General features: G+C 47.3%; 2 protein-coding genes across 4 annotated transcripts; one reads left to right on the top strand and one right to left on the bottom strand.

Annotated features, from left to right (window-relative positions):
• Positions 1 to 5,198, top strand: WFIKKN2 (WAP, follistatin/kazal, immunoglobulin, kunitz and netrin domain containing 2). Its single transcript, XM_003211581.5, has 2 exons — positions 1 to 487; positions 2,604 to 5,198. Exons 1-2 carry the CDS (start codon positions 287 to 289, stop codon positions 4,113 to 4,115), a joined length of 1,713 nt encoding a protein of 570 aa, XP_003211629.1. The 5' UTR covers positions 1 to 286; the 3' UTR covers positions 4,116 to 5,198.
• Positions 5,199 to 21,292: 16,094 nt separating this feature from the next.
• Positions 21,293 to 25,635, bottom strand: TOB1 (transducer of ERBB2, 1). Of its 3 annotated transcripts, none has more exons than XM_085240091.1 (2): positions 25,354 to 25,635; positions 21,293 to 23,234 (listed from the first exon to the last, which is right to left on the bottom strand). In XM_085240091.1, exon 2 carries the CDS (start codon positions 23,098 to 23,100, stop codon positions 22,123 to 22,125), a length of 978 nt encoding a protein of 325 aa, XP_085096217.1. In that variant the 5' UTR covers positions 23,101 to 23,234; positions 25,354 to 25,635; the 3' UTR covers positions 21,293 to 22,122. The 3 variants fall into 3 exon arrangements, with proteins under 3 accessions (XP_085096217.1, XP_085096216.1, XP_010719907.1); XM_085240090.1 differs by having other exon boundaries at positions 25,364 to 25,635; XM_010721605.3 differs by lacking the exon at positions 25,354 to 25,635 and adding an exon at positions 24,043 to 25,164.
• Between the last annotated feature and the right edge of the window lie 819 nt (positions 25,636 to 26,454).

Below are 26,454 nucleotides of genomic sequence, written 5' to 3'. Positions count from 1 at the left end.
ACTTTTTCTGACTTGTTAACAGAGGCAGGGTATAAATAGGGCTAACTCTGCTCAGACCATTAGCATTTCTCTTAAAATTAGGGGTGACTTCCTAGGACCTTCAATCCAATGAGGTCCAAACCAAGCTGCTCTAGCAGGACAGGCAGCAAAGGAGCTTGCTGAAGCTTTTACAGAGATCAGGTGCACTCGGGTTCCTCGAAAATTTAAGGCTGACCGAAAGCAGCACCCCAGGCAGACAGGCGCTGCCTCCGCTCGGTCACTGCCGCTGCCCAGGAGAAGTTCTGAGATGGTGTTGGTGTTGTTCACGCGGTGGATGTGGATCTTGCTGGGGAAGAGCAGTGTCCTGTTGCTTCTGGAGGTCTCTCTGCAAGGGAGAGCTTTACCCCCGATCCGGTACTCGCACGCGGGGATATGCCCCAATGACATGAACCCCAACCTGTGGGTAGACGCGCAGAGCACTTGCAAGAGGGAGTGCGAAGCTGACCTGGTGAGTGATGCGCTTCTGCACATCTGTGCCCGGCGGGCGGTGGGTTTTGTTGGCGTCTTTGTTGCAGGCAGCAGAGCAGCAGCACCGCGCAGGACTTAATTCAGACAGCACACGTATTTAATTGACCTGTGACCTATGTATGGTAGACAGGGTCTGACAAATTATCAGCTAGGCGAGGAGGTGTGTGACAGCTCTCACTTGTGCTGATGTGGGTACAGGGCTCATTCTGTTGGATCATTTTTCTTGCTTTCTTGTCAAAAGAAACATCAGAATTTGATACTCTGGAACTCAGCGTGCCGTGGGGTCGATCCACAGTATTTTGCAGCGTCACAATGTTCTTTATTGTTGGTAGCTATCATCAGTGCTTAATACTCCTGTGGGGAGCTGCGTATGAAATCATTTGATTTAACACGTAAATTGTCAGCCTTTGCTGCACTTGAAACATGAAGCATGCTTGGCGTGCAGAACAGGAGTGCAGCTAAAATGACCAAGCAGATGTTCTCTATGATGCTCCCAGCTCTAAATGTGCTCAACTCACAACCCTAAAACACATTTTTCAACCTGTCAGCACTGCAGCTCAAGCTGGCATCTGACAATACCTGCTCTTCCTGCCTCTTACAGCAACAGCAAAGCTCCTGCAGCCCAGAGCAGGCTGACAGTGCACGTACCAGGCAGGAAGGAGTCCCTGTGTCCGTGCTCCATGGCCATGTTGTTTCTGCAATGCTGAAAGCAGGGGGAAAAAAAAGAGGGGAAAAAGGCTGGTCATCAAGTGAACAAAGAGATTTGCTCCACAGATCCCACGTGTTATGAATGAAAGTATTCTTTCTACTTTTGCCCTTCTCAATTAAGCCTTCTTTATTTCAACTACCAGGTGCAGCAATGAATATTAAAAGCCTTGTAAAAACCCAGAAGCAGTAGCAGCAGATGATATTGTTTTAATAATTTACTGAAAGCTAGAAGTCGCTGGATAAAAATACTCATTTAGCCTCGTGTGCCTGCGGAGACCTGGGGACTCGTGTGCAGTGCAAACAGACAGAGCCACAGGCTTTGCTAAACCATGCTCCTTAACCTCATCTGAAACCATTTTGCAACTTTCCTTCTGAAACCTAGTAATGTGCAGCTGGAAATGGGGAAAGAGCTGTGTTATTAGGTCATCTTTTTTCCCAATAAGGAAAGGATACTGCACTCAAGGGAAGCTATTTAGTTTGGCAGCTTAAAAAACACGCTGTTCTCACTTACAGAGAAATTTGGTGGACTTCAGGGGGGTTGTGGAGGTTTAACACACACTGGAAGTGTGCCCTGTTTGTAGCAAGGTTCTTGGTCACTTAAAGTGATCCATACCAACACGGCAGCTGTGTGTCAATGGACACAAATCAAATACCTTTTCTGTACAAAAGACAAAAATCCTGCTAAAATTAACCACAATTTAGAGCTGACGGTGGCTAATAAATCATCAGAAGAGCGATGCTGCACATCGGCTAAAATAGGACAGAGAAGCCATAATGGGCTGTTTGGGGTTTGTTTTTCTAAATACCATAGAAAAATTATTTTGGGAGCAAGAATTTCCTTACTTTTGAAATATTCTATTATTTCCTCTACAATGTGAACAATTACAAATCCTTGGCAGTTTCACCTCCAGGAGTAGGCTGTTAGTCTCGGGGAATTCAAATAATACTTTACATACTTTTCTGGAAAATAAGACGGATTACTGCCTACAGCCATATGATAAGTCTTTCCATCCGCTCTTGTTTCTCAAGGCTTGTCCTCGGGCATTTCGGAGAGTGCCGAAGGGGGGTTGTTAGCTCTGTAGTCAAGGAATCCACGTGACTCTAGGAGAGACTTACGATGTTTAAGAAGTAGCAATGCGTTCTCCTCTCTGGAGGCTTCTCTTGGAGACCTTTGCAACCCCCGCATGCTGAGCCTCCTCCTGGGAGCTGCTGCAGAGGGTGACACGTTGCCGGCGGGGACTCTGAGTTTTGGACCACGGATCTCTGTGGCAAAATTGGGTCCACTGAACTTGAAGCCTTGAAAGTTTCTGGGCTCTCTGCTTGTTGAGTCCCTAAAGGGGTCTTAGCTCTGTCCCCAGTAATGATCAGGTTGCTTTCTTTCCCTGCAGGAGTGTGAGACCTTCGAGAAGTGCTGCCCCAATGTCTGCGGGACGAAGAGTTGCGTGGCGGCTCGGTACATGGATGTCAAGGGGAAGAAAGGGCCGGTGGGAATGCCCAAAGAGGCAACCTGTGACCGCTTCATGTGCATCCAGCAAGGCTCAGAGTGTGACATCTGGGACGGGCAGCCCGTCTGCAAGTGCAAGGACAGGTGTGAGAAGGAGCCAAGCTTCACCTGTGCTTCTGACGGGCTCACCTACTACAACAAGTGTTACATGGACGCAGAAGCTTGCATAAAAGGCATTACTTTGAACGTAGTCACCTGTCGATACCATCTCACCTGGCCGAACACCAGCCCAATCCCACCAGAAACAACAGCTCGCCCTACTACGGCCTATTCCGAGACAACAATCATCGACATCTTGCCACCGGCATTAGTGAACAACCCCGTCCATCAGTCAGTCTATGTAGGAGAGACTGTCAGCTTCCTCTGTGATGTTACAGGGAGACCCAAGCCAGAAATTACGTGGGAGAAGCAGGTTGAGGGGAAAGAAAAAGTCATTATGAAGCCAAATCATGTCAGAGGGAACGTTGTGGTCACTAACATAGCCCAGCTGGTCATCTACAACACCCAGCTGCAAGACGCGGGTATCTACACCTGCACTGCCAGAAACAGCGGTGGCCTTCTCAGGGCTGATTTCCCACTGTCAGTCATCAAAGGAGAACCCGCCTCCAAAGAAGCCTCCCAGAACAGAACACACTTTCCAACCGATGAGTGCCTGAAGCAACCAGACAGCGAAGACTGTGGAGAAGAGCAGACCAGGTGGTATTATGATGCAAAGAAAAACAACTGCTTCACTTTCATTTATGGGAACTGTAACAGCAACCTCAACCACTTTGAGACCTATGAGAACTGTATGCTAACGTGCATGAACGGCCCAATCAACATTTGCAATCTACCAGCCCTCCAAGGTCACTGCAAAGCCTACGAGCCCAGATGGGCCTACAACAGCTTGACCAAGCAGTGCCAGTCCTTCATTTATGGTGGGTGTGGAGGTAACGAGAACAACTTTGAGAGCCGGGAGGCCTGCGAAGAGATGTGCCCTTTCCCAAAGAACACGCACTGCAAAGCTTGCAAGCCACGCCAGAAGCTGGTGACAAGCTTCTGCAAAAGCGACTTTGTGATCCTGGGCCGTATTACAGAACTGACCGAAGACCAAGACTCAGGACATGCCCTGGTGACAGTGGAGGAGATTCTCAAAGATGAAAAAATGGGATTAAAATTCCTGGGGAAGGAACCCCTGGAAATAACGCTTTTCAACATGGACTGGAGCTGCCCGTGTCCCAATATGACCACAGTGGACGGTCAGCTCATCATCATGGGAGATGTCCACAACGGCATGGCTGTCCTACAGCCAGACAGCTTTGTGGGGACCTCCAGCATCCGGCGCGTACGGAAACTCCGTGAAGTCATCCACAAGAAAACCTGTGAGCTTCTGAAAGAGTTTCTAGGGTTACATTAACCTCCTTCACACATGTCGGCCTTCCAGACCTGTGTGTTACGTAGGGCTAACAAGGGCTAGGCTAGTGCACAAACTAAACAAGCTGCTTGAAGATACACTGTAGAAATTATGCAGAACCCTTATTTTAATCCATTAATGATGCTTAGCAACAATGTAGTATGGTCTTTGGCAAGCACATAAAACAGCAGCAAAAGGCTATTAATCTTGCATTGAAATAAATTTGTCCATATAGGAATGCCATTTAACTAGATGACTCACTGCAGTAATTATACAATTTTTATATAGCTTCCATCATATATGATGGAATTCATAGCATTTGTGTAGCTAACTGATACACAGCTAAATAATATATAATATCAACTTAATCTGTCTCATTTACAGTATGTGATGGTAAGTTGTTATAAATAAGTCATATTCTTGTCTCCCCATAACAGCACTAATATATTTCAAGAGAAAAGCCTGTAAATTATTGTCTGTATTTACAATTGTGCAAATCTAACCAATCTATGCACTATCAGCTTGCTTATTTTAATTCCTAACTGATTTCTTTGCATTGTATCTCATTTCTGAATGGCAACTACTGCCTGTCCAGTAATCCTCATTTGAGGAAATTCCCACAGAGGAACTCCCTAGATCTGAAATGCAGAACAACAGGTCCATGTAAAATGCCAAGGCACAGTCTCACCCCTGAAATTACTTTTCTATCATAACAATGTCAGCAAACACTCTTACTCTATTGCACTTTTCTATTTTTGTTTTAATCAGTATGTCGTCTGTCTCTCATGCAAACTCCAGGCAAGGAGCTGGCTCTGCACTGCCAGCTGTCATGCTTTTGAAAATCCTTTACATTTGCAGCATCACATGCAGCGATGTGTTGCTTAATTTCATCAGAAAGCCTGTTTCTATAGTTGAGAAAGTAAAATAAAAGCAGCCAGAATGAAGTTCAAGATAGGAAAGTGCCACTCAGTCTGCAGAATGCTTTTTGTGTGCACAGTCATAAAGGCAGTGAAGGGCTGCACAGACACACGCAGTGGACGCTTTAAAGGCATTTATCAATCTGATCATTTTAGGGCACACTTTCAAACTGCTGAAAACGTTTTGCACAGAGCCATGTGCATGAATAAAAACCCTGAGAGGCAGCATGAGCTGTGGGTGTGAGTGTGTGTGTGCTCATTTTAACATTTGCACGCCCAAAATGTGTAACTTTTGCCTATGCAAAAATCCTTAAATAAAGAAAAGGCTGTTCCTGGAAAAATTCCTTCCTCTGATGGGGAATAGCCGGTCTGGCAAAGAGGGGAGAGCTGCATGGTGAGTCTTATCCGTAGCACCCCTTGACTGGGTTGGGTCACCTCGCCCATAGCACCGCCTGGCTGTGTCACCTCATTGCCCAATGTGCCCCACTGCGGCACTGGGGGATCTCAGGGCTGGGGAGGGAATCGGAGAGCAGGGAGGGTAAATTGAGGAGGTAAAGGTGGTGCCCATCTCCTGTTTTCCTAAAGGGTTTTGTGCCCAGCAGCCATGCTATGGTCAGGGTCCCCAGGGTGGGCTCTTCTGGTGGCCTGGGTTGCATTCAGAACACACCAGCAGCAGGAGCAGATGTAAGTCTCTGCTTAGCTGTACAATGCCAGAAGAGGCTGGGTGGGAGGGAGGGGAGCCTGGATCAGATTGCTGGTCAAGTAAACACCTGCTTGTTTTTTCTGTTGTACCTTTCTTAAGTGAATGTAAGGAAAATCCCAGTTCAAGGCTCATAACATTTGTGTGTGTTCTGCTGAGGACTGCTCTCTGGAGCTGAGCGGTGCCAGCCCTGTGTCCCCCAGCTGTGGGCAGCCCTGCCAGATCAGCCTGGGTTGTGACATCTGTCATTTCCCAGGGAAGCAGCAGGACGTGGTGAGCTCTTGCCATACCTTCCAACGCTGAGGCACTGGGGGACAGAGCTTTAATAAAGATTGACTTTATATGGTTCTTTCTTCCAAAAGCTGAAGGATGGGAGTGGGAGTGTTAGAGAGGCTCTGGAGATGCGCACCCAGATGTTCCAGAAGAGCTGAGAGCAAAAAGTGGCCCCTTCGTGGCTTTTCCAGTGAGCACAGCGCTGTGCCTAAGCCTGGGCTCCAACTACACGTCCCTGAGGCAGGAGGAGCCGTGCCATGGGCATCCCATGCAGGGGGAACTCTGCTCCTGGCTGTCCCGGGGCACAGGGCTGCCCTAACCAGGTCCTCTCTACCTCCTGACCCTGGATAGCTAAGCTCACCACTCCAAGCTAAAATTTTAGTTCTGCCTCTTAATAAATCCTTAAGAAGCCTAAAATTCAAGTCTGACCAGTCCTCCAGCTGTCGAAAGCACACGCACAGGGCCAAGCACTACAAGATGTTGTTAAAGCCCTAGCAAGGCTAATGGGTGCCTGCGTGTGGCTCCTGATCAGAAGATTCCTCTTGCATTGCTCACACTCCCTTGTCCATCCTGTTCTCTGGGTGCACGTCTCAAGGTGATCTTAAGGTTGTCAGAAATTTGAAGGGACATGCCCATTTGTATTAAACACACGGGAGAAAAGGAAAAGCCTGTGTGTCACTGCTGGCCCAGGAGGTGGGGAGGAGACCGACCCACGTCTGCTGGGCCAGTGCCATGTGGGGGAAGGTCTGCAAGTCCTGCAACCCACACCAAGCTTTGCAGAAGGAGAGAGCCCACGGTATGGAAGAGAGGGAGCAGGGATGGAGACATGCAGGGACAGAGGCCCACAAAGATGGAGACTCCCTGGGTTCCCCCCCCCAGGGCTGAGGGATGGAGCAGGAGGTGCTGTTGGATCAGGAGCACGCAGAGCCGCTTGCCCACTTCCCAGTCTGAAAATGAAAAGTACAACACAACAATCAGCAAACCCTGCGGCTAAAGCAAGATGGAAACCATCCAGCATATGGATCTGAAAATGAGTCACAGGTTATTGTGCAAACCATCTGCACAGCCAAGCTCTATTAGAAGGACAGAATAACAACAAAAAAGTGACGGTGAGCAGCTTGTGACAGCGCACCCAGAGTGCAGGTCCTGGCTGGCATAAGGGATGGGTGGCAGGGCAGCTACATACAGGTAGGAGATGGCATCAACACAAACCCGGAGTGGCTGAGGTCAAAAAAAAGAAGAAACTGGGAAGGAGGAAATATTCTCATTGCAAGGGCTGGGGATGAGGTCAGGCGGAAGTTCTGATGGGTGATCAGCTCCAGAAGTAGAAACAGAGATGGTGACACCACTGGGGTGTGATTCAGACGGCAGAGGTATTTAAGAGCTTAGCTCACAGTTGTTTGGAAGCAAATCAGGGGCTTCTGCAAGAACTTGTGCCTGCCATGGGCCCAGATGGGCACCACTGCCTCCACCTGAAGCACCTCCTGCCCCACATTGCTGTAATTTACGTGGTGTGTGCAGAGCAAGAAATTCTCAGTACAGACAATTGCTAGGAAAAGAGTATGGCCAGGCTGGATATCCACATCGTGGGTGCTGGGAGCTTCTGGAGTCCACTAGAGCCCTTTGCTGCTCTTCAGCTGTGAGTACATCGCCCAGGGTGGAAGCTGTGAATGTGGAGCCCATGTTTTTATACCAAATATTTTGTGTTTTCCCTTCACAAGCTCTGGTTACTTATTGACTATAAGTGACCTCCAGCTGCCTTATAGATTTACAGTTGCTGTCACAGGACAAAAAATGAGTCCTGTGTCCGGGGCCTGAGAACCACTCTGAATGGAGGTTGCACAACTGAATAAATGTTCCGCCAGCTCTTTAAATCTTTGGAAAAAAAAACAAAAAAGCCAGCTTGGGCTCCTGATCTACAATGCAAACACCAGTGGGATATGAAGATAACACTGTGGCATTATTGGACGTAACTATCAGCTCCAAAAGCAGCCCAGCCTGCTCAGTTCACAGCTATTTATGGCTCGGCAAATGATAAGACATTCAAACTTGAGAGTTTGGAAATGGAATGGAAAGTCTTTCAAAGGTTTGGATTTCAGCCAGCAAACCCCAGTTGTGGCATTTCGCTCTTTGCCTGTCGCAGCCTCCCCTCAGCCAGCTCTCCTTGGGCCAACACCGAGCACTGCTTACAGGACTCACAGGGCAAGTTCTCACCCCATCATTTGTCACAGTGATGGCAGACAGAAAGGAGGAGGCTGGAAAAAGAGAGAATGAGGAAAAGAGAGAGGAGAGGGAGCAGTTCTGCACCTTAAGCTGGCACAGCAACATGGTGGTTGGGTTGCATAACTGGCAGGAAAAAGAACTGGCCCTTCAGAAGTTTGTATCTTCTCTCCCTCCTTTGCTCTGCTCTTAGTGCGCTCAGACCAAAATTGGTATTGTAACATGTGCAAAGGACATTACTTCCTCTACTGCTTGAAATAAATAGAAAAGCAACAGTCATAAATCTCCAGAATCAGACGGTATTCACCCAAGGGTAAAAGTAAGAAATTGCTTAACTATTAACTGCAGCAGATAACCTTTGCTTCAGTCTGCTGCAGGAGCAGAGGGCTGGGGGTGGCACAGGCTAATTTAGGATTCAGTTCCTAGGGACTGGGCACCAAAACTCAGCAAGTCTGGTAAAAAGGGTCAGAGATGGTAAAAGTCACCAGGCTGACCAGAGCGTGATACGGAGAGGAAGAGCCTGCAGATGTCAGCAGGGCAAAGAGATGCTCCAGAACTTTCTTTGAAGCCACCACGAGAATGGTTCAGCCTGGTGGAGCTGACGTCGATTTCTGTAAGGCTCCAGGGGAAGTTCTCATCCCAAAAGTTTAAGGCAACGTGACTGCCTTGCAGCAAGATGAGAGGCAGTCTCCTGAGTCCAGGACTGGTTAACACAGGACAGGGTGAGAACAGGAGGTCAGCTTTTCATCGGGGAATCCATCGGCGGTGCCCCACAGAGCCCTGCGTGATGGCCAGGGCTGCTTCATGTAAGTGGTTGGGAAAAGGGACTGGAGAGGATGGTTACCAGTTCTGCTGCTGGTACAAGATATTTGGGCTGCAAAAAGGGAAGCTGGCTGCAAGGATACTGCATGATGAGCTGCAGGATATCGTAATACCCGGCAGCAGGATGACAGAACAGCAGATGAAATACAATATTGCTTAATAGTCTACACTGGATGGAAAAATGAGTCCTAACTGCACTGCTGCGATACCTTCAAGCAAGCTATCCTCGTCTGAGACCTGAGTGATCCATCATCAAATTTGAGACTGAATTTCCCCAGATTTGCCACGCTCTGTATTCTGGGTCCCCACCTCAGCACACGGGGGCAGAGCCCAGCTCTGCTCGGCAACATCCAACCACAGGAATGTAATTACAGGAGCCAAACCCGAGCAGCTGCTCCCACCGCGCCCCGGCGAGCGGCACCCCGGGTCTCGCACAGCCGCCTTTTCCCATTCGTGCACTGCTTGTGGCTCAAAGTGAAAACTCCTCACGTCCCGGCGCCGAAGTGACGCCGGAGGGCCGCAAACTGGGCCAGGAGCCGCGGCTGCTCCCCGGCCGGACGCGAGATGGCGTGCGGGATCGCGCTGCCGGACCTCTGCCTGCAGCCCGGACCAAGCGGTCTTCCCCGTTGGGGTCAGTTGGCCTCGCCCTGCTGAATTTAACTGTTTCGCAGATGCTTTGCTGTGTAATTCAGATTTTCCGAGGGGAAAACAGACCCCACGGAGCTGGGTCACATCGCTGCTTCCGTCCCTGGCTGCCTGGAAAGACAGCTGGATGGACTGAGGCTTATCGGGAAAAATAGATGTAGTCAGGATGTGATAAGGCAATCAAATCCATCTCCAGAGCCGCAAGAAAAGGACGCAATGTATAATTTGCTCAGTGCTTTTTGTCTCCCTGTTTGCAGATTGCTTGGTTTCTAAATATATTGGTCCAGTTATTCAAAATTACTCATGGATCTCTTCAGTTAATAATACTTGACCTGCAGATCATCCAAAAAGTGAATATTGCAATCAGATTCTCAGTTTCTGCTGTCGTTTCTTGTAGCTAACAGATGTATGTGACTTAGGTAATTAACTCAGGAGGAAACTCGAATTGTATATTTGATTATAATATTTGCAGTTCAGTTTGCACTGTGCCCGCTCAAGAAGTCATCCAATCAAGAGATGGGCAAAAGGATCTCATCTCTGCCATAATGCAAGGGCTGCTTTTTCCGCTCACTACACAGAGCTGCTGCAGGGGGAGAGCTGAGTGCGGCCTCACGGACCCACACAAAGTCATGGCAAACACACGAAGACTGGGCGCCAAAAGGTAACGGCTTTCCACATCTACAGGTGTGCAAAATGAGACTTACACCAAGGGTGTTCTCATCACCAAGGTCTCTGATAACTCTTTCTCCAAGAAGAGACTTTAAACTGGAAAAGACCTTAACATCACTTCCCCAGGCGGCCCATCCCAGTGCCTCACCTCTCTCTCATTAAGTTCTTCCTAGTGCCCAATCTAAACCTCCCCCATCACTTGTGATGTGATCTTTGCTTCCTCACATCCAATCTCTTGCACCTGCCTGAATCAACCCTTGGGTGCTTCGGCTCTTCTTCCAATTTGCCATCAGACTGCGGAGGCCTCCAGCGACCCCAGCATTAAGCTGCTCTTTGCCCCCACCAGCATTAAACGCATTCTCTTATTCCCATTTTTGTTTGTAAATGGAAGTTTAAGGTCTCACTTAATCACATAATCTCCAAAGCAGGAGCTTTAGGAGATCCGTCGGCCACGACAAAGCTCACAGTACTACAGCGGGGTCAGAAAGAGCAGTGTTGCCATCTAGGGACTTGCTGTGAGCTTTAAAAAAGAAGAGGTAGGTTTCTTTGGATTAGATGCTCCAATGTTTTCCATACGAGTAGTGTCAGTTTGCTTGATCACTGTAGGTGTGCTGGGGGGGCCGGTGGTTTTGCAATGGCCTTTCAGGCTTGCCTTTTGTTTTCCTGCCATGCGAGGAGCCCTGCATGCCCTGTGTGCATGCAGGAAGCCGCAGCCAGCAGCTGCTCCACCGCAATCTCAGGTCCAGGACCGCAGCCATCCCCACACGCACTGCGCCTGTTGCTCACTGATGCTGCTCTTCATGTTTACTGGAAGTAATTTTTCAGTGGAGAAAAATGGAAGGAGGATTTGCTGCTTCTGCCCTGGCAGGAGGGTTTACACATGAGCGAATGGTTTGTAACAAACGCACTGTAAGATCAATGGAGCTGTTCCTCTTCTTCACAAATTGTTCACTGTCCATGGGCTTGAAGAGGAAGAAAATTTTCCTTGTTTTGTAGAACACACACACACACGTTTTATTATTATTATTATTTATGACTACATTCGCTGGAAAAAAGCACTCCTGAGAGCACCTTTTGCAGGATTATTTTGGCTAACATTTGTAAACTGGAGAGAGGACAAGTGTAGGGTATTTTTTTCCCCCATTTCTCCCTTTTTTTTTTTTTTTTTGTAATTGTCCTGACCTATGAGCCTTCTGTCACGGGTTTGAGCCTCTGGGCACTGGGAGGTCATAAGACTTTGGCCCACCTTTCCCTGCGCAGTGAGTGTAGCGTGGAACTGCTCCTGAGCGGTGCTGGGGTAGCACAGCTCCTCCAGCCTCACTCCGCCAAAGCCCAGTTTCTTCACAAGGAGCTCTAAAACCTCTGGTTCTCCATGAAGCTCTGAAAACAATCCCCTACACCACAGCATGCTGCAGGCTGAAGCCCTTGTCTATCTCTACTACTGGGGTGGTTTTGTTTCCTGGATAAAGCTTTCTTTTCCTTCCACAGCTGGAATGGAAAGGCACTAATGTGCCCTTGGCAGTGCACAGCTGTGCTGCTGTGTGTGGGACGTGAAGCCCCCCCGGCCCAGGTAAGTGAGGCTGCTCCAAGCCCAGCTCCTGTGGTATCTGCATCCTGCAGGAGTCACGCAGCCTCATGAAACATGCATTGCTACAGCCTGCCTAACAAACCTAGCAGTTCGTTAAAAAGAAGGAAAATATTATATTTTTGCCCTGAAGATCCAGGCAGTACCAGGTGCTAAGTAGGTCACTATTGAAATCCCTGTCTTCGTTCCAGATGTGGGCATGTGTGCATATTCTACATATTGATTTGTGCAAACCATGTAACATACACAGAACTCATTGGCCTGTGAGCTCAGCAAACACACAATTGCTCTGCAAATCCATCACTGGTAGCAGCAGTTGGGTTGATTGCTCAAATAAATGCATTTGCAAACTCTTCTGGGTCTGCTTTAAAAACACCAGTTTGTTTGCATGGTGCAGTACAGCCAGCTCCGCTCCACAGCCCTCCAGCCTCGAGCTCAGGTGCTTTCAGGTTTGCATACAAAAATTCCGAACACAAGTACATTTAAAAAAAAAAAAAAAACCTCTTTTGATTTGTAATGTATGAGCAAATCATTGGTTTTTTGCCCAGCAGAGCAGGAGCTGATGTAGCACCCTTGGCTTGTGCAGGTTGGTTACCTGCTTAGCACCTCCTGGCTTGTCCAACAAAGCAGATTCATGCCATCTTGTTCTCCACACACAGATTTGTGCCACCATCTTCTTCTCTCCACACAGATTTGTGTCGCCATCTTGTTCTTCCCACACAGATTCATGCCGCCATCTTGTTCTCCCAACAGCTGCTGCTGTGTGCTCCTGCTCCACCAGCGCCCCTTCAAACAGCCCCACGAAGCAGCCATCCCCCCATTTAAGCCCATCCTAATCAATCAGAGGTTGTTGTACGGGCCAAAGAGTGAATGACCCGGCTCTCCCTCTTTTTCCAGCCTGCCCAGATACACACCGTGATGGGGAAGGCTGGGAATCTGATACGGGCTGCAGCCCAGCAGTGCTCATGGGGAGGGAAGCGGCGGCTCTGGGTGAGGATATCTGTGGCAGTTATATGACTAATCCCGACATCTACGGATGTTTTCCCCTGCGCCTGTAAGAGTTATGTGATCCTAAGCTTCCTCGAGGAAAACAAGCCCATTCTGGCTAGATGACTAACTGCTAGCAGAAAGCACGTATATTTTTCCATATCTGATGAGAAACCAATGTGTCCAAGAGAACAGTGCCCCACGGAAAAGCTCATCAAAGCCACTGAAAGCTGGGCACCTGAGAACAGCTAGGTGCTCCGCAAAAGCAGCTGGGAGCCAGAAAAGCAGGAGCCCTTTTCCTGATCCTTTCCTCAGACCAACATAACCTCGGGACTGGGAAGAGCAAATAGGTGTTAAATGTCCCTGGGGCTCCTCGGAAAATAGGCAATGTTAAAACTCTAGCTCTGAGTGCTTTGGGAAAGTCACACCAAAGGTTCATGTTCCCCATCTCCACCTCCACGTTGCTCGCTTTCTGATTTCACCGGGAAGATATTCAAGTACGCAGAGTTCATTTCTGCTGGCAGCAAAACTCCAAACCCAGAGATCTCTGACCAATGTACAATGTAATGTACACAGAGCACATTACCCACAGCCCACACGTGGTGAGGAAAAGAGTCTGGTGGCTAAAGGCAGAAACACCTCATGCAGTGCAGGTTTCCCCCTTCGGACTGCCCTGGAGGTGAGCATGGTTTCCTCCTCCCATGCTGAGCTGCAGAGATGGAGCATCATCTTCTCAGTAAGTGTGGGTATTCTTAGACTAATAGGTTCCACAAATTGTTTGTAAAGGAGCTTGCTTTGCCTGAAGCTCCTACTTCTTCTCAAGCCTCCTGTGATGCAGTGTAAACCAGGTTGCTAATAAAAATCAGTCTTTAATTTGCTTCCTGAAAACAGCTGACAAAATACACGATTTATTTGGGAGTGTCTATACACTCTTCTATTTCTATCCTTTTTATTCAACCTCAGAGAGCAGCAAAGAGAACTGTGAGTACAGAGAGAGACAGCCCTGCCCTGAAGAGATTACAGTCTCAATCAGATAATGCACTGCAAATTATACGTGGTGAGGCAGAGACCTCAGACAAGCTGAGTGGGGAGTAGGCTTGGTTTGAGAAAGAAACTGGGAAAAATAAATTTTAAGGAAGACCTTGCAGGAAAGTAGAATGAAAAACTGAGGAAAGGATCTAGGAATATCAAATGGATGAGAGAGGATGTAGTGCAGAACTGAAAAAAAACTGAATAGTGAAGATGAGATCTAGAACCTATGTTTCACTTACTTTGGGCACCAAATTTCACATGGTGCTTACACTTCTGTTAATTGGGCTAACATTACCTCCGCTAACTCATCAAGGCTATGCCTTTGTTTGTAGGCTCAGCTGAGCAGGAATAGGGACAATGGGTGCAGCACCGTGTTGTAGGAAAGACAGTGCCAGATGTAAGTGAAGCAAGGGCAGGGAGCCGGAACATCATTTATTAGGGCAGCTGGCACACTTGGAAAAACTAGACATGCTTTCAGGCACATCAGGCTTCCTTGGGTCTGAAATAGAAGCAATAACCTTAGAGCTAAATACAGGTTGAGAATAATTGTTCTGAGTTAGACTTCATTATATTAATGAATTAGGCAATTTGAGAGAAAGGACGATTGGTTCCTGTTGATCAAAGGGAGGATACTAGCCAGAGGACAACTGATAATGTCATTTATGGCACAGAGTGGGGGCGAGAGAGATGAGAATAATTATTGCCTTGGGATGATTGGCAATAGCAAAAATTATAGTGTAATATGCAAGCAATATCTGTGTGATTGTTATATCCTAGAGTCAGGAATTCTAGTACTCAGATGGTCTTTTGAAGTTCTGGAGAGCTTCCTTAAAGGTTAGGAGTGAGAGGTCAGGGACACGGTGGCTGATCTGTCTCTGCGTGTTTCTGTCCTTTACCATTTTGTAGGAGTTAATTTGGGCTGGTTACCTTCAGTTGTTGCCACTGCCAACTGCTGGATCCACAATGCAAACTGCACACCAGTACAGGAGAGCAGCAGACAGAAGGGCGGTGGTGGCCTCAGTCGTTCAGTATCACTTAGAGATCTGATTCAGTTAAGCAGCTGCGGCTAACTGCCAGCACTCATGAGTTCATCAACACCCATTTTTCTGTGGTGTGCCAGTCCCTGGGAGCCCATGACTTCCTATGGATCTAAATTTTCACCTAACAATTAAGTCTTTTTGTAGCGTTGCATAGAAAAGCTTGACATTTCTCAAATTTATTTACATTTATACCCAGAAGATGAGTTGATATGGTGCAAAGTTGATTGTTATTTATAGTTAGCTCATAATTTCTAAAATATGCTTGGAGGCCTGGATTGGAGCTTCTCCAGTGATTTGGTTTGACAACACTGACAGAAGTCTTTAAGGACAGCACTGTGACTTTCTAGAGGACCCAAATCGAGAACATTGTTCTGTATTGTGCAAGAATGAAATTCAGTCGTTCTCAACTAAAATATGATCTCTGGCTCAAAGCAGTTAATCGCTATAACATGGGATTCACAAATCATCTGCAGGGCAGGGAACTGCTCCAGGCATTAACGTTTTCAACTGCAGTCAGGAAAATCTGCGCTCTTCCCACTAAAATGCCAAACCGAGGTGCTGGATACACCTGGTCAATACTGAGAGATGCAGGTGGAGTGAGAACCTGTTGGCTTCAGAAATAAGCTGCAGTTATCTACAGCATCTGAGACTCAGCAGGGAGCTAAGGCTCAGCTATGGGCTCAGAAGTACAGAAACCACTTCTGGCAAGGCTGAAGCAATCTGCTGCAGACTGCTCAGAGTTCACAGCCAGCGGCAGAACCTGGTAGCCTCGTCTCTCTGCTTGCAGGATGCTTAATATTATGGTCTATTGAAAATCAAAGGGGAATTTGCTTTAGTTTGTAAAATCTGTATGCAAGCCTAATTTTGACCAGCAGCAACTTCAGTGAGTAGGCTGGTGTAACATTTTCACATGATTTGTACTGGAGGAATATATACTTCTATATCTATAGAAACACCCACAGAAATTCTTTTAAAGAATCACAATAGTTGGAATGTGAGATCTCACAGCTCTAGAGGCTTTCTGCTCCAATGGTGGGTGAACCAAACTCCAGAGCATGGACAATGAGAATTAAGTGTTTTACTTGTATATGCATGCCTTACTTCTAAATGGAAGGTCACATACCTTAACTGAACTGTACAACAGAGAAGACTCAGCTAAAGGCAGTAGAAGGGGGGGAGAGACATGTCAACCTCAGATGTTCCTGTGGCACACAGAAATCAGATAAAGTTCAGCAGAATTGACAACAAAAAGGCAGCGATAGCCAGCAAACATCAAACTTGAATTTCAGTGGTGACAGAGACGGAAACCAACACAGAAAAGGGCAGTGACTCACCCAGAGTCTGAACTGAAATGCCGATGCCCAAATTGTCATCCATTGTACCACATTCCTCACTGAGCTGCCACCTCTTGTTCCCACCAACAGGACTAAAACCTCCCAGCCTGTTGTATTATTAGGCACGGCTGTCCAAGCAGCAATTTCACCCAGTTTCATAAGACTGCAAGAACGAATGTAATTCTTAACTGCATTCTGACATTCAGTAGTTCCTTATGCTGCCTTTTTATACAGTGAAGTGGAGCCAGCCCAGAGGAGCTCAGTGCATGCAGTGTACACAAGTGACCGGAAGGGATGGAGCCAGGATCTCCTCCTTTGCAGCCCTCATCTAAGGGCTGGCAGTGGAGGTAAGGGATCTCACTGGAGATACCTGCATAACTGAGGCCTTCCAAAGGCAAGCAGTTTTTCTTCCTTTGTTTCTGTATTTATGGCTTCTGCAGTTGGGCTTGGTCTCATTTGCTGCAGCCTAGGATTGTGCCCCTCTGCTACTATTGCTATACTTTCCATCACATTACAGGAATTATTATATTCTGCCAAGGAAAAAAGGTGGGTTTCCAGGGTTGTTCTCAATTGCGTTAGTCTTGTTGCTATAACCCTCTCAAAGAAGCTTCTCCAAGAAGGTACTAAACCATAATTAAGGCACTGCATTCCCAGAGATCTCTTTTGTTTTATGCTATGGGTAATCTTTAAGCTAAGGGGAACGCGGAATGCAGCTCAATGAGCTCCATGAGGGCACGGAGCTGACAGACTGTTTAAACATAATGGTGCCTCTGCTCTCAGAGGAGCAGAGGATCTCTGATTTTAGGCCTCTGAAGTGCTCAATTACTGAATAAAAACTACGACGAGTTCCCTCAAAACTGCAGCCACCAATGTTACGGATTGTTTTCAACAAACAAAAGATGACAGAATAAAGGATGGGGGTGGGGGACGTCTGCACTGTATGCCAAGGTTTTTCTAAAAATATTTTACACCTGCTATTCGTTGCACACACTGATCATATTTTGTCTGTGAGGTAAAGAACTCGCAGCGCCAAGGGGAACATGGTTTATGTTCCTGAAGCCTTAATGCTTTTTCCCTTCTGTGAGGCAGAACTCCTTACTACCTTCACTAAAATAAAGCCAAGAGGACAAAAGTCACACACAGGCTGCCACAGTAACAGTTTAACCATTCCTCTGGCAGAGCTTTGGAAACAGTCCCTTCAGCGGGATTTTACTGCTCTGGCACTTCAATTTAGCAAACTTTTTATGCAGCTCATGAGAGGAACGGAGCCAACTCTGTACACTCAATTTAAATCAACTTGCTGATGGCAGAAAAAAGAATGCTGAACCGTCGGTTTGCTTCATCTGGTCCAAAACTACCAACACAAACTCTGAGGTATTTATTACTGAAAGTTAATAGAACAGTCTGGGGCACGAGCTCAGTGAATGAACTCTGGTTTGATCCCATGCCGGCTGAAAGAGCTGATTTAACAACTAGTTGTTTGGTTCCTTGATATTTCCGAAGCGCAGAGGACGGTTTGCTGTCGCAGGCCGCTCTGTTTGTGGTGCAGGGGAGCACAGAGCCGTGCTGCTGCTGGGCGAGCATCTGCCTGTGGCCTGCAGCAGGATGGTACCAGCCATGCTTCAGAGCTTGCTGATTTTGCACGGTGAAGAGCAGGGAATGATCCTTTTGTGACTCGAACTATAGTTCGTGTAAGCTGACTGTTTACTTGAAGTTGAGAGAACCACAAAAACCTGCACTCACCAAGACTGCAATGCCAGGCCAGCCCATGGCCTCCGGGTTCACCGCCGCAGGTGGGATGTGGAGAACACGGTGTGGCAATGAAGCAAGATGCGTTGTGAACTCGACCCATGAACCGGCTCTCCCTCATGAAAATAATCACATCCATTTAATTTCGGCTACTACAACGAGATCCAGAGTGAGCTCTGTCATTCATCCACACAACAAACGCAGCCCAGACCGTAGCTGTCAAGCCCTCCCTGCCCCACTGTGCCAAGCAGCCCCTGAACTCAGTTTCACTGATTCCCCCATTACAATTTTCAAAAGTAATCAACTTGTGCTGAACTGAGTCAGCCTTACAAATGAAAGTGCTGCCACCCCTTATCAATCACTACACCAACGCTCGAACACTAACCTTGTTTTAATATAGCATGATTGTTTAAAAAAATCTTAAATGAAAAAGCAAATTAATACAACCTTCATTACAGCTATAACTTTGTCTTCGTAGGGTAGCAGGCATGGCTTAGGTCTGTCAAATTCCATAAATCTGGCAGATTTGATAATTATTATTTTAGGTTTTGCGCTCTGTTGAATTCTCATTGTAGAAAGAATGGATATTTTAACAAATTAACCAGACGGTGGGAAAAAAACAAACCCCGGTATCTACTGATTTTGACATTTTATAAAACCAGAAGAAATACCTTGAAAATACAGCCTTGCATCTTTGAAGAGATCTATACAAAAGATAGGTGTAAGCAATAAATACTGGAAGAGGGAGGCGTGCTGCAGTAAACGTGGGCCTCCAGCCACTCTGACACTGACACGGCTGTAGTCAGGGTCTGAGTCTGGTTCTGGTTCAGAAGTTAAGCAGAACACTATTGCTACTTCAGATTGTTGTAGGGATTGTTTTTGAAACTTGTGCTGCAGACTCTGAACGAAGAGACAAGATGCACTACGGGGGACGCGTCCTTACAGCATCGCCCTTTTCTTCACTGCAAATAAAAGACATCTTCTGAGGTTTAACCGGCACCTGCGATTTTAAGGAAGCGAACTGCACGTTCACAAGAGAAAACACAAAAGAACTCGCACAACTGAGCAATGCTTCCTTTTTTCACCTTCACTCCATTTAGGCCCTTTCTCTGACAGCAAATGTGCTTACCTGAGAGCAGGCTGCAGGAACAGAAATGCAAATCAAACTAGAGATTGAGTGGGCACTCATATGCTGCAGTGTCAATGTTTGAGCTAACAAGTTCAGCACTAAGCTTTAGTAAAGGATGATAAATAAATGGATGAAGTGGACTGAACACAAAACAGTAAAAGCTTTAATTTCTAGAAGGAGTATGAGAACACATTAAAAACGTTATTTGCATTCTACAAGAGCACCAAATGCTTTTTCTCCAGATTGTCTCCTCGCAAAGCACCATAAACAACCCAAGAAGGACAAAAATCTGCTTATTAAGATCTGCTTTATATTACGAGGTGCTGCTGTATGCAGACACATAAAAAAATAATAAGCATCTTTTTTTTTTTCCAGAGTTTTCTCCCAGCAACGACTGCCTTCATTGCAGAGCTGGTTATGGTGACAGTGAACAAATCAGAATGGAAAGAGGGTAGTACTGCTGGATGACCTTTAAAACAAATGATCTTAGCTTAAATCACAGGAACATAATTACAGAACACAGCCTCCACTATCACAGCTGCTCAACCTCTTTGCCAGGTTAGTTAGATTACTACGTTGTGATTATTAAACTTACAGGAGCCTTAAACTTTAGCCATATAAACAGAGTAATACACAAATCAATCAATCTCCATGTTTCAATAATTTTAAAAATTATACACGGTTCAGGGGCCTTTTAGAAGCAAAAGCACACACTTAAAATTAGTGATAACGCTTTTAAGTACAGCTCTGCCCACTGATGTGCCGTTAGTGAAAAGATAAACCAGATGGCAAACTCAATAAAAAGCAGCAGACAGATGAATGCCTAAAAAAACGTTCACTCCACTATTGCTTTGGAATTGGTTGTCATGGCATTACAAATTGATAGCACGGCCAGCCTCACACCTCCAACCCATCCATTTGCTAGCACAATACTTCTTCACAGCTTCACTCTGTCCAAAGCAAAGACCTCAGTGCTGTAGAAATATGCTCCTCCTCACAGCACCAGGTTATTTCCACCAAATCTCTGTTCTCCTCCCACCAAACCGGGTAGGTGTGTGTGTGGCACAGGGCTGGCACTGGGACAACTCACGCCTTTCATAAAAGCAAGTGCATCAGACAAGCAAAGAATGATCTGCATTCTCAAACACCAATTTCAGAACCGTAAAGTTCAGACAATTTTAATTCTGTGCTCCTTTTGTAGCTCAGAATTCATTGTTGTGAGCCAAAGCACAACCCACTGAGCATGCATCTTCTCTTCGTGCAGCTGGAACTGGGATGGAAAATAAGTTGCTGGTTAAGAGTTCGGCATTAAGTAAGCAAGTTTCTCTTCCCCATGACAACATCTGTTAGCAAGGAACGCCATTTGTCAAAAAGACAGAAAAGAGAAAGGGATGCCATGGAAAATCTGGTTTTTGTCACCTTCTGAGTTCTTTGTCCTCCCACTCACGTTCATGTTTTGGAAACCTATTAAGTTAAAATTGGTAAAATCCACTAGAATAAAAACCTTAGATTGCCACACTGTTGTTGCATTACATTTCTCATTTTAATAGAGGCATATAAAATGAAGTTTACAATGAGTGCAGTAACTGTACGTCAGCACTTTTATTCAGCTGAGCTTCTGAGTTATTCATCCCCAGTACAGAACCAGAACGCTGATGCATTGTCTGGGGCCTCCCGAGATAATAGTTCAAATCCACTCTGCTAACACAGAAAGTGAGCTTCACTGAATCACCTGAGTACCTTCTAGATAGGTCACATCACACAACCACTCCACACTCACACCGCTTGCAGTCTTAACTCTCAGGGCAAAAACAACTCATCGCCTTTCGACTGGTGAAGCCACAGCTACAGAAAACAAGCAAAAACATTTGCTCAGTCGCAGGCAAGCAGTTCATCAGGCCGTGTGCTTTGTCAGAAGCGTGTCAGGTGAGCAACCCATTGTTGTGGTGCATCCATATGGAACCCTGCCATCGCTTTGTGATGCACAAGTCACTTCTTTGCACGACGAGCACTGAGCACACAACAACCACAGCACCGCGACCTTCAGCACAGCGGGAGCACAGACCACAACAGCCAAGTAATTTTAAAGGATTTTAATACAAACTTAATATAAACTATTTCAGTCCCTCTTAACATGTAAGACACTGACTCAAAATACTTTTATACCTTTTTTCAAGTATTGCACAATGTAGGTACAAAATTAATATTTACGATTACATTTTCTTCCATAATATATAGCAAAAATCTTTAAACTTTTAACAGAAAATACAATTTGTGTTTCTTTTGAAAAAAGCAAATATTTCGTACATTTTTGATTCCACCACTAAGGAATATTCTGTACACAACTTTTTATATTTTTTTTAGAATCGATGTCTTTAAGATGGATATCTTACAATTTCAGTAAAAAAAATACAACATGAAGCTGCTGCAGCTGTCACAGATCACTGTAGTAAAAAGATATAAATGCAATACCATGTTGTAGAAACAATATATATACTCTGATATTTTACAAACTTTGTACTAAATTAAATTATACAATTAGAAAAAGACCAATAAACCCACTTACTAGTGCCAATTTTTTAATATATATATACATATGTTTGCGTGCATATATATATATATACACACAAAAAATTAGCCATGTCCTTGCTATATCTTAAATACTGTAAGAGGCCATATTTTGAGAGTATATTTTTTAATGTACAATCAGTATAAAATAATTTTGTGCTTGGTTGGCAAATGAAAAAATGATGCATGTTGTATTTCTCTAACCAAGCTTGAATGTATTCATACTACAAGCCTTAAAAAAAAAATATATCTCAAGAGGTGGAAAAAAAGATACACCCTTGGGTACGTGCATTTTTACTTGTACAATAGTATTTACTCGTATGTCACTTCTGTTTTATTTTTAGTTAGCCATAACTGGCTGAAATTGCTGGTTAGAATACTGCATGTTGTTTAAACTAAAATTCAAGCCATCCACAAAAGACTTTTCATTTAGACCTCCATAGGCTGCAAACATATCAAAGGCATTACTGTACTGGAGAGGACTGAGGTTAAGGGGGCTGTCACCAGGAAATACGCTACCGGTGCTACCTTGACCCTGCATGTTGGGGAAAATAAACTCCTTTGCATTAGGAGAAAGGGCAGAAGTCTTCTGCTGTTGCTGCTGCTGCTGCTGATTGCCTAAGCCAAGCCCGTAGAGAGAGTGCATGGAGGAGGAAAGGGCTTTCTGCTTCAACAGGTCATTGACATTCAAGCCAAGGTTGGTGGGAGAAGTGCGGGCGACCTTGTTGCTACGGCCGCTATTCTTCATTTTGGTCGAGCCAAACTTGGTGGCAGCAAATGTGGCAGTGGTGAAGGTTAAAGGCTGAGTGGAGCGGGGCATGAAAGTTGGGCTCACAGCAGCAGAGTGACCAAAGGGAGGAGAAGGAGAACTAGACACTGAAGATGCTGGGTCACTAATTGGCATGAACACCTGGGCCTCTGGGTTAAAGCTGTTCTTGATTTCCTTATCCAACTCACATCCATTTTCATTATCATCCACATAAAGCACTTTCACTGGTCCCTTTTCACCAATTTGGTATGAAACCTCAAACGGGTCAATCCAAACACTAAGATCCTGAGGCAAGTTGCCACGAACATCATCAATGTCCAAACCACTCTCTTTGGATGCTTGTTCTATGACTGGGTCCACTTTCTCCCCTATATGTATACATCTAAACCCTGATCCTTTGTATGGCTTTTCTGGATACCAGTGCCCTTCATACTTCTTCTTAAGAAGTCTTTCAAGCTCTTCACCAAAAATGTTGACACGTCGTCTGGGAAGCTTATTGTACAAATATGAAATAATAAAATTGAGTGCTACTTGGATTTCAAGCTGCATAGCTGCTATGCCACAAAGGTGTAAGTCTGTTTCAAAACACGAAGAAAGTGTTCAAGATGCCACAGGGAAACAAAATTTCCTTCAAAGTGCTGATGCTAGTTGATTATTATCCTTCACCTTGAGTACTCTTGTTCCTTTAAGAAAAAACAAAAGCAAACACATCCAAATAAGGGAAGATAAGATCAAGGTTCAAGGCCTATTCTTTCAGCTTCACTTTCTGCATAAAACAGGTTATGTTTTAAGTGAAAAAACTCGCAAACTATTTATGTTTGTGCCTGCGAAAGCTGAGGGTGTCAGCTACGTTCGGTATGACTTACAAACAACCCTGCAGAAGATGCACCAGGCATGTGTTTACATACGCAACACGGGGCATCTCAAAATAACATGAGCTTGCAGTTTAGCTATTCACAAAGCAGCAAGTGTAATTCTTAAGACATCACAGGACTGCCAGGTCTGTCAAGGGTTCAGTTACCAACCCGCACTTGGCTGATTTATAGTACTCAGCTGCAAAATTTACCACTGGACTATTAGTTTAGATTGAGAGGTCCTAGTTTGAGGATCATTTATCACTTTAAAGTTTGCAAACACAATGGTCACACCGTAAGCTGCAGAGATATAGAAATACTTCCAGTTGCTTTAGAGAACTTCAGACAAGAACTAAAAGCATGCAACACATTTTAATCCCAAGGCAACCATCCGCATAGACTGCTGGAACTATGCTGTGGACTGTGCTGCACTGGTGAAGTTGCATCAAGCGAAGAGAAAACGTCCACTGTTCATATACAACACTTCTTCCTTTCCTCAGAAGAGCTAAAATGATCATGCAGGCAATGCATACCAAATAGGTGCATCGATTTCCTGCACTGGGAATGGCAATGACTGTGAAATTAATTACGTTTTTTTTCCCTACAAATTATTCCATTACATATTAAATATACATACTGCATTTTCTACAGTCCAGATTGCAAAAAGCTACAGCCAACATCGGAGCCAATGGGGCTTCGCAGAGCTCCAGTGAAAAACAATCGCCCTCCTCCTTCTCCGCGACTCCATTTTATATTTAATATAAAATATGGTTGTTGGTCCTTTAAAGGACAAAAGAGAAAGCAGCCATCTGAAGTTAAAAAAGGGGCAGAATGAGGTATCAGCACACACTGCTAAGGAGAATCAGCAGCGCTCCGACAGGGCGCCCAGCCCCCGGGGACACCTTGGCATACAAAGTTCCAAGGAAACAAAACACGTCTATTTTGTGAAACACCCAGCACGAATTTCAATTAAGGGTGTGCTTTTCTGCACTGATCGCCAGGGATAAAATTCAGTGAGGCTGTCAGTAAAGATTAGAGAAATCAAAGTCAATATCAAAATCCCATTATTAAAAAAAAAAAAAAGCTTTGTATTTACGCTGTTGTTTCCTGCTCCAAATAATCTCCTTTAAAGGCTGGAACCCTATTTCCAAGCCACTCGCGCTCTCCCCAAGATGGTATGGGAATATGTGAAAGCCTGCACGATAAGGCGACCTTTAAACGTTTGCTGGATCAGCACTGGGTGGGGATAAGGAAAAGATCAAGGGCAAACAGAAGATATTTACAAAAGGGACACAATCGGTGCAGAAAAGCTGATTGGGTGGTTCAGAGGGGCATTTAAAAATGATTTATTAATCCGTCTGTTTTGTTTCCCCGCTTCCGCGTCCCCTTAGGAAAGAAACGAGCCTTTCAGGGCGCACCGGGAAGCCAGCGGCCCTGGCGGGCAGCGAGCGGTGCGGGGCCGGCAGCCCAACTTCTGCCCCTGCTTAGAGGACAGCGCTCCGACGGCCCCGGGCCGCAGCGGCGTTACATAACAGGCGGCTGGGGCTCATTAGATTTCTGCTCACAGCCCAGGGAGCTCCGGCGGCGGCGGCAGCAGCAGGAGGAGGAGGAAGGGCGCTTTCCAGGCCCATAAGGGAGAAAACGAAGCCAGGTGCCCGAGGCCCGCTCCCTGCGGCGCAGCCCGGAGCTCAGCGCGTCCTGCGGGCGCTCCGTCAGTCGGAACGCCGCCTCCTCCCCGCCGAGAGCGGCTCCTCCCGGCCCCCACCCCGGCCTCGCTCCGCGAGGGTCCCGCCGCCCTCCGCCCTCCCCGTCCCGGCCGTGCCCCCCTCGCCCCCGGGGCCGCCTCGGCTCCCTTCACCCCGCAGGGCCGCGCCCGCCGCAGCCCCCGCCGGTGCTCGGGCCTCCGGGGCCGCCCCGCCCTCAACGAGCGGCGCTCCACGAGCCGTACCGGTACTCACCGGCGGGGCGCGGCGCGAACGATCCCGGCGGGCTGCGAGTGCCGGGGGCGGCGGGCTCAGCAGCCGGCCCCCATCTTCGAGAGCCGGCTGCCTCGGCGAAGACGGGAGGGGAAAGAGAGACGGAAAAAAAAAAAAAAAAAAAAAGGAAAAAAAAAGAAAAAGGGGAGGGGGAGGGTTGGAAAAAAAAAAAGGGGGGAGGGAAAGGGGGGGGAGGGCTGCGCTGCTCACACCCCCACGACGGCCGCGCTCCGCCGCCGCAACTGCGCTCCTTCTGCTCCTGCCCCGCCGCGCGGCGCGCCCCTATATATGGCCTCCCTCGCCCCGCCCCCCCGCCCTGGCCCCGCCCCCTCCCCGGCCCCCGCCGCACACCGCATGTCCCGGCCCCGCCCCGCCCGCCGGGCCCCGCCCCGCCCCTCGCCCTCCCCTACCGCCGTGGAAGGCGCCGCTCTCTACGTCAGCGCGCGGCTCGCCTCGCGGCAGCGCTGCGTCACAGCACGCGTCAAAGCTGCCCTCGTCAAACCCTGCCCTCGCGGCCCTCGGCTCCGCGGGGAGGGGGGAGGGGCCTGCGCCGAACTACAGCTCCCATCGCCGCCGCGATGGCCCCACGGAGCTGGGAGCCCCCGATCACGGCCCGGGGAAGGCGGGCGCCTCGCGGAGCAGCGCAAAGCAGCGCGACCCCTCGCAGCCCTCCCGCGCCGCCGGGGCTAAAAATACTCCCCGCAGGTAGCAACGGCGTGCGATTGGCTGCCTGCCCGCCGCGCCGCCTCCCCATTGGTCACTCGGTATCGAGGAGGACGACGTCAAACGCCCGTTTGAGGGGAAAATGTCCCGGGGGGGCGCGGGGCGCTGCCCTCGGAGCGGCGGGGCGGGGCGGGGGGTGCGACGAGTCTCGGTGCGTTCTGCTGTTTGTCTGATAATAAAGCATTTCGGCACCGGCTTTTCACGGGACCCAGGTTTGGAAACGTCGGAAGGAATGGCAGCCCCGGGGCCTCTGTGAAACGCGGCTTCGTTCGGGTGCATCAGCGGGCGCTGCCCCTCCCGGGAATGGCGGCATTGCAAGCAACGTGAAAATCCCAATTCGGGCCACTGCT

This window comes from Meleagris gallopavo, chromosome 20 (assembly GCF_905368555.1).
Source record: "Meleagris gallopavo chromosome 20, MGAL_WU_HG_1.1, whole genome shotgun sequence".
Classification (NCBI taxonomy): Eukaryota; Metazoa; Chordata; class Aves; order Galliformes; family Phasianidae; genus Meleagris; species Meleagris gallopavo.
This window is presented reverse-complemented; position numbering and strand designations above follow the sequence as displayed.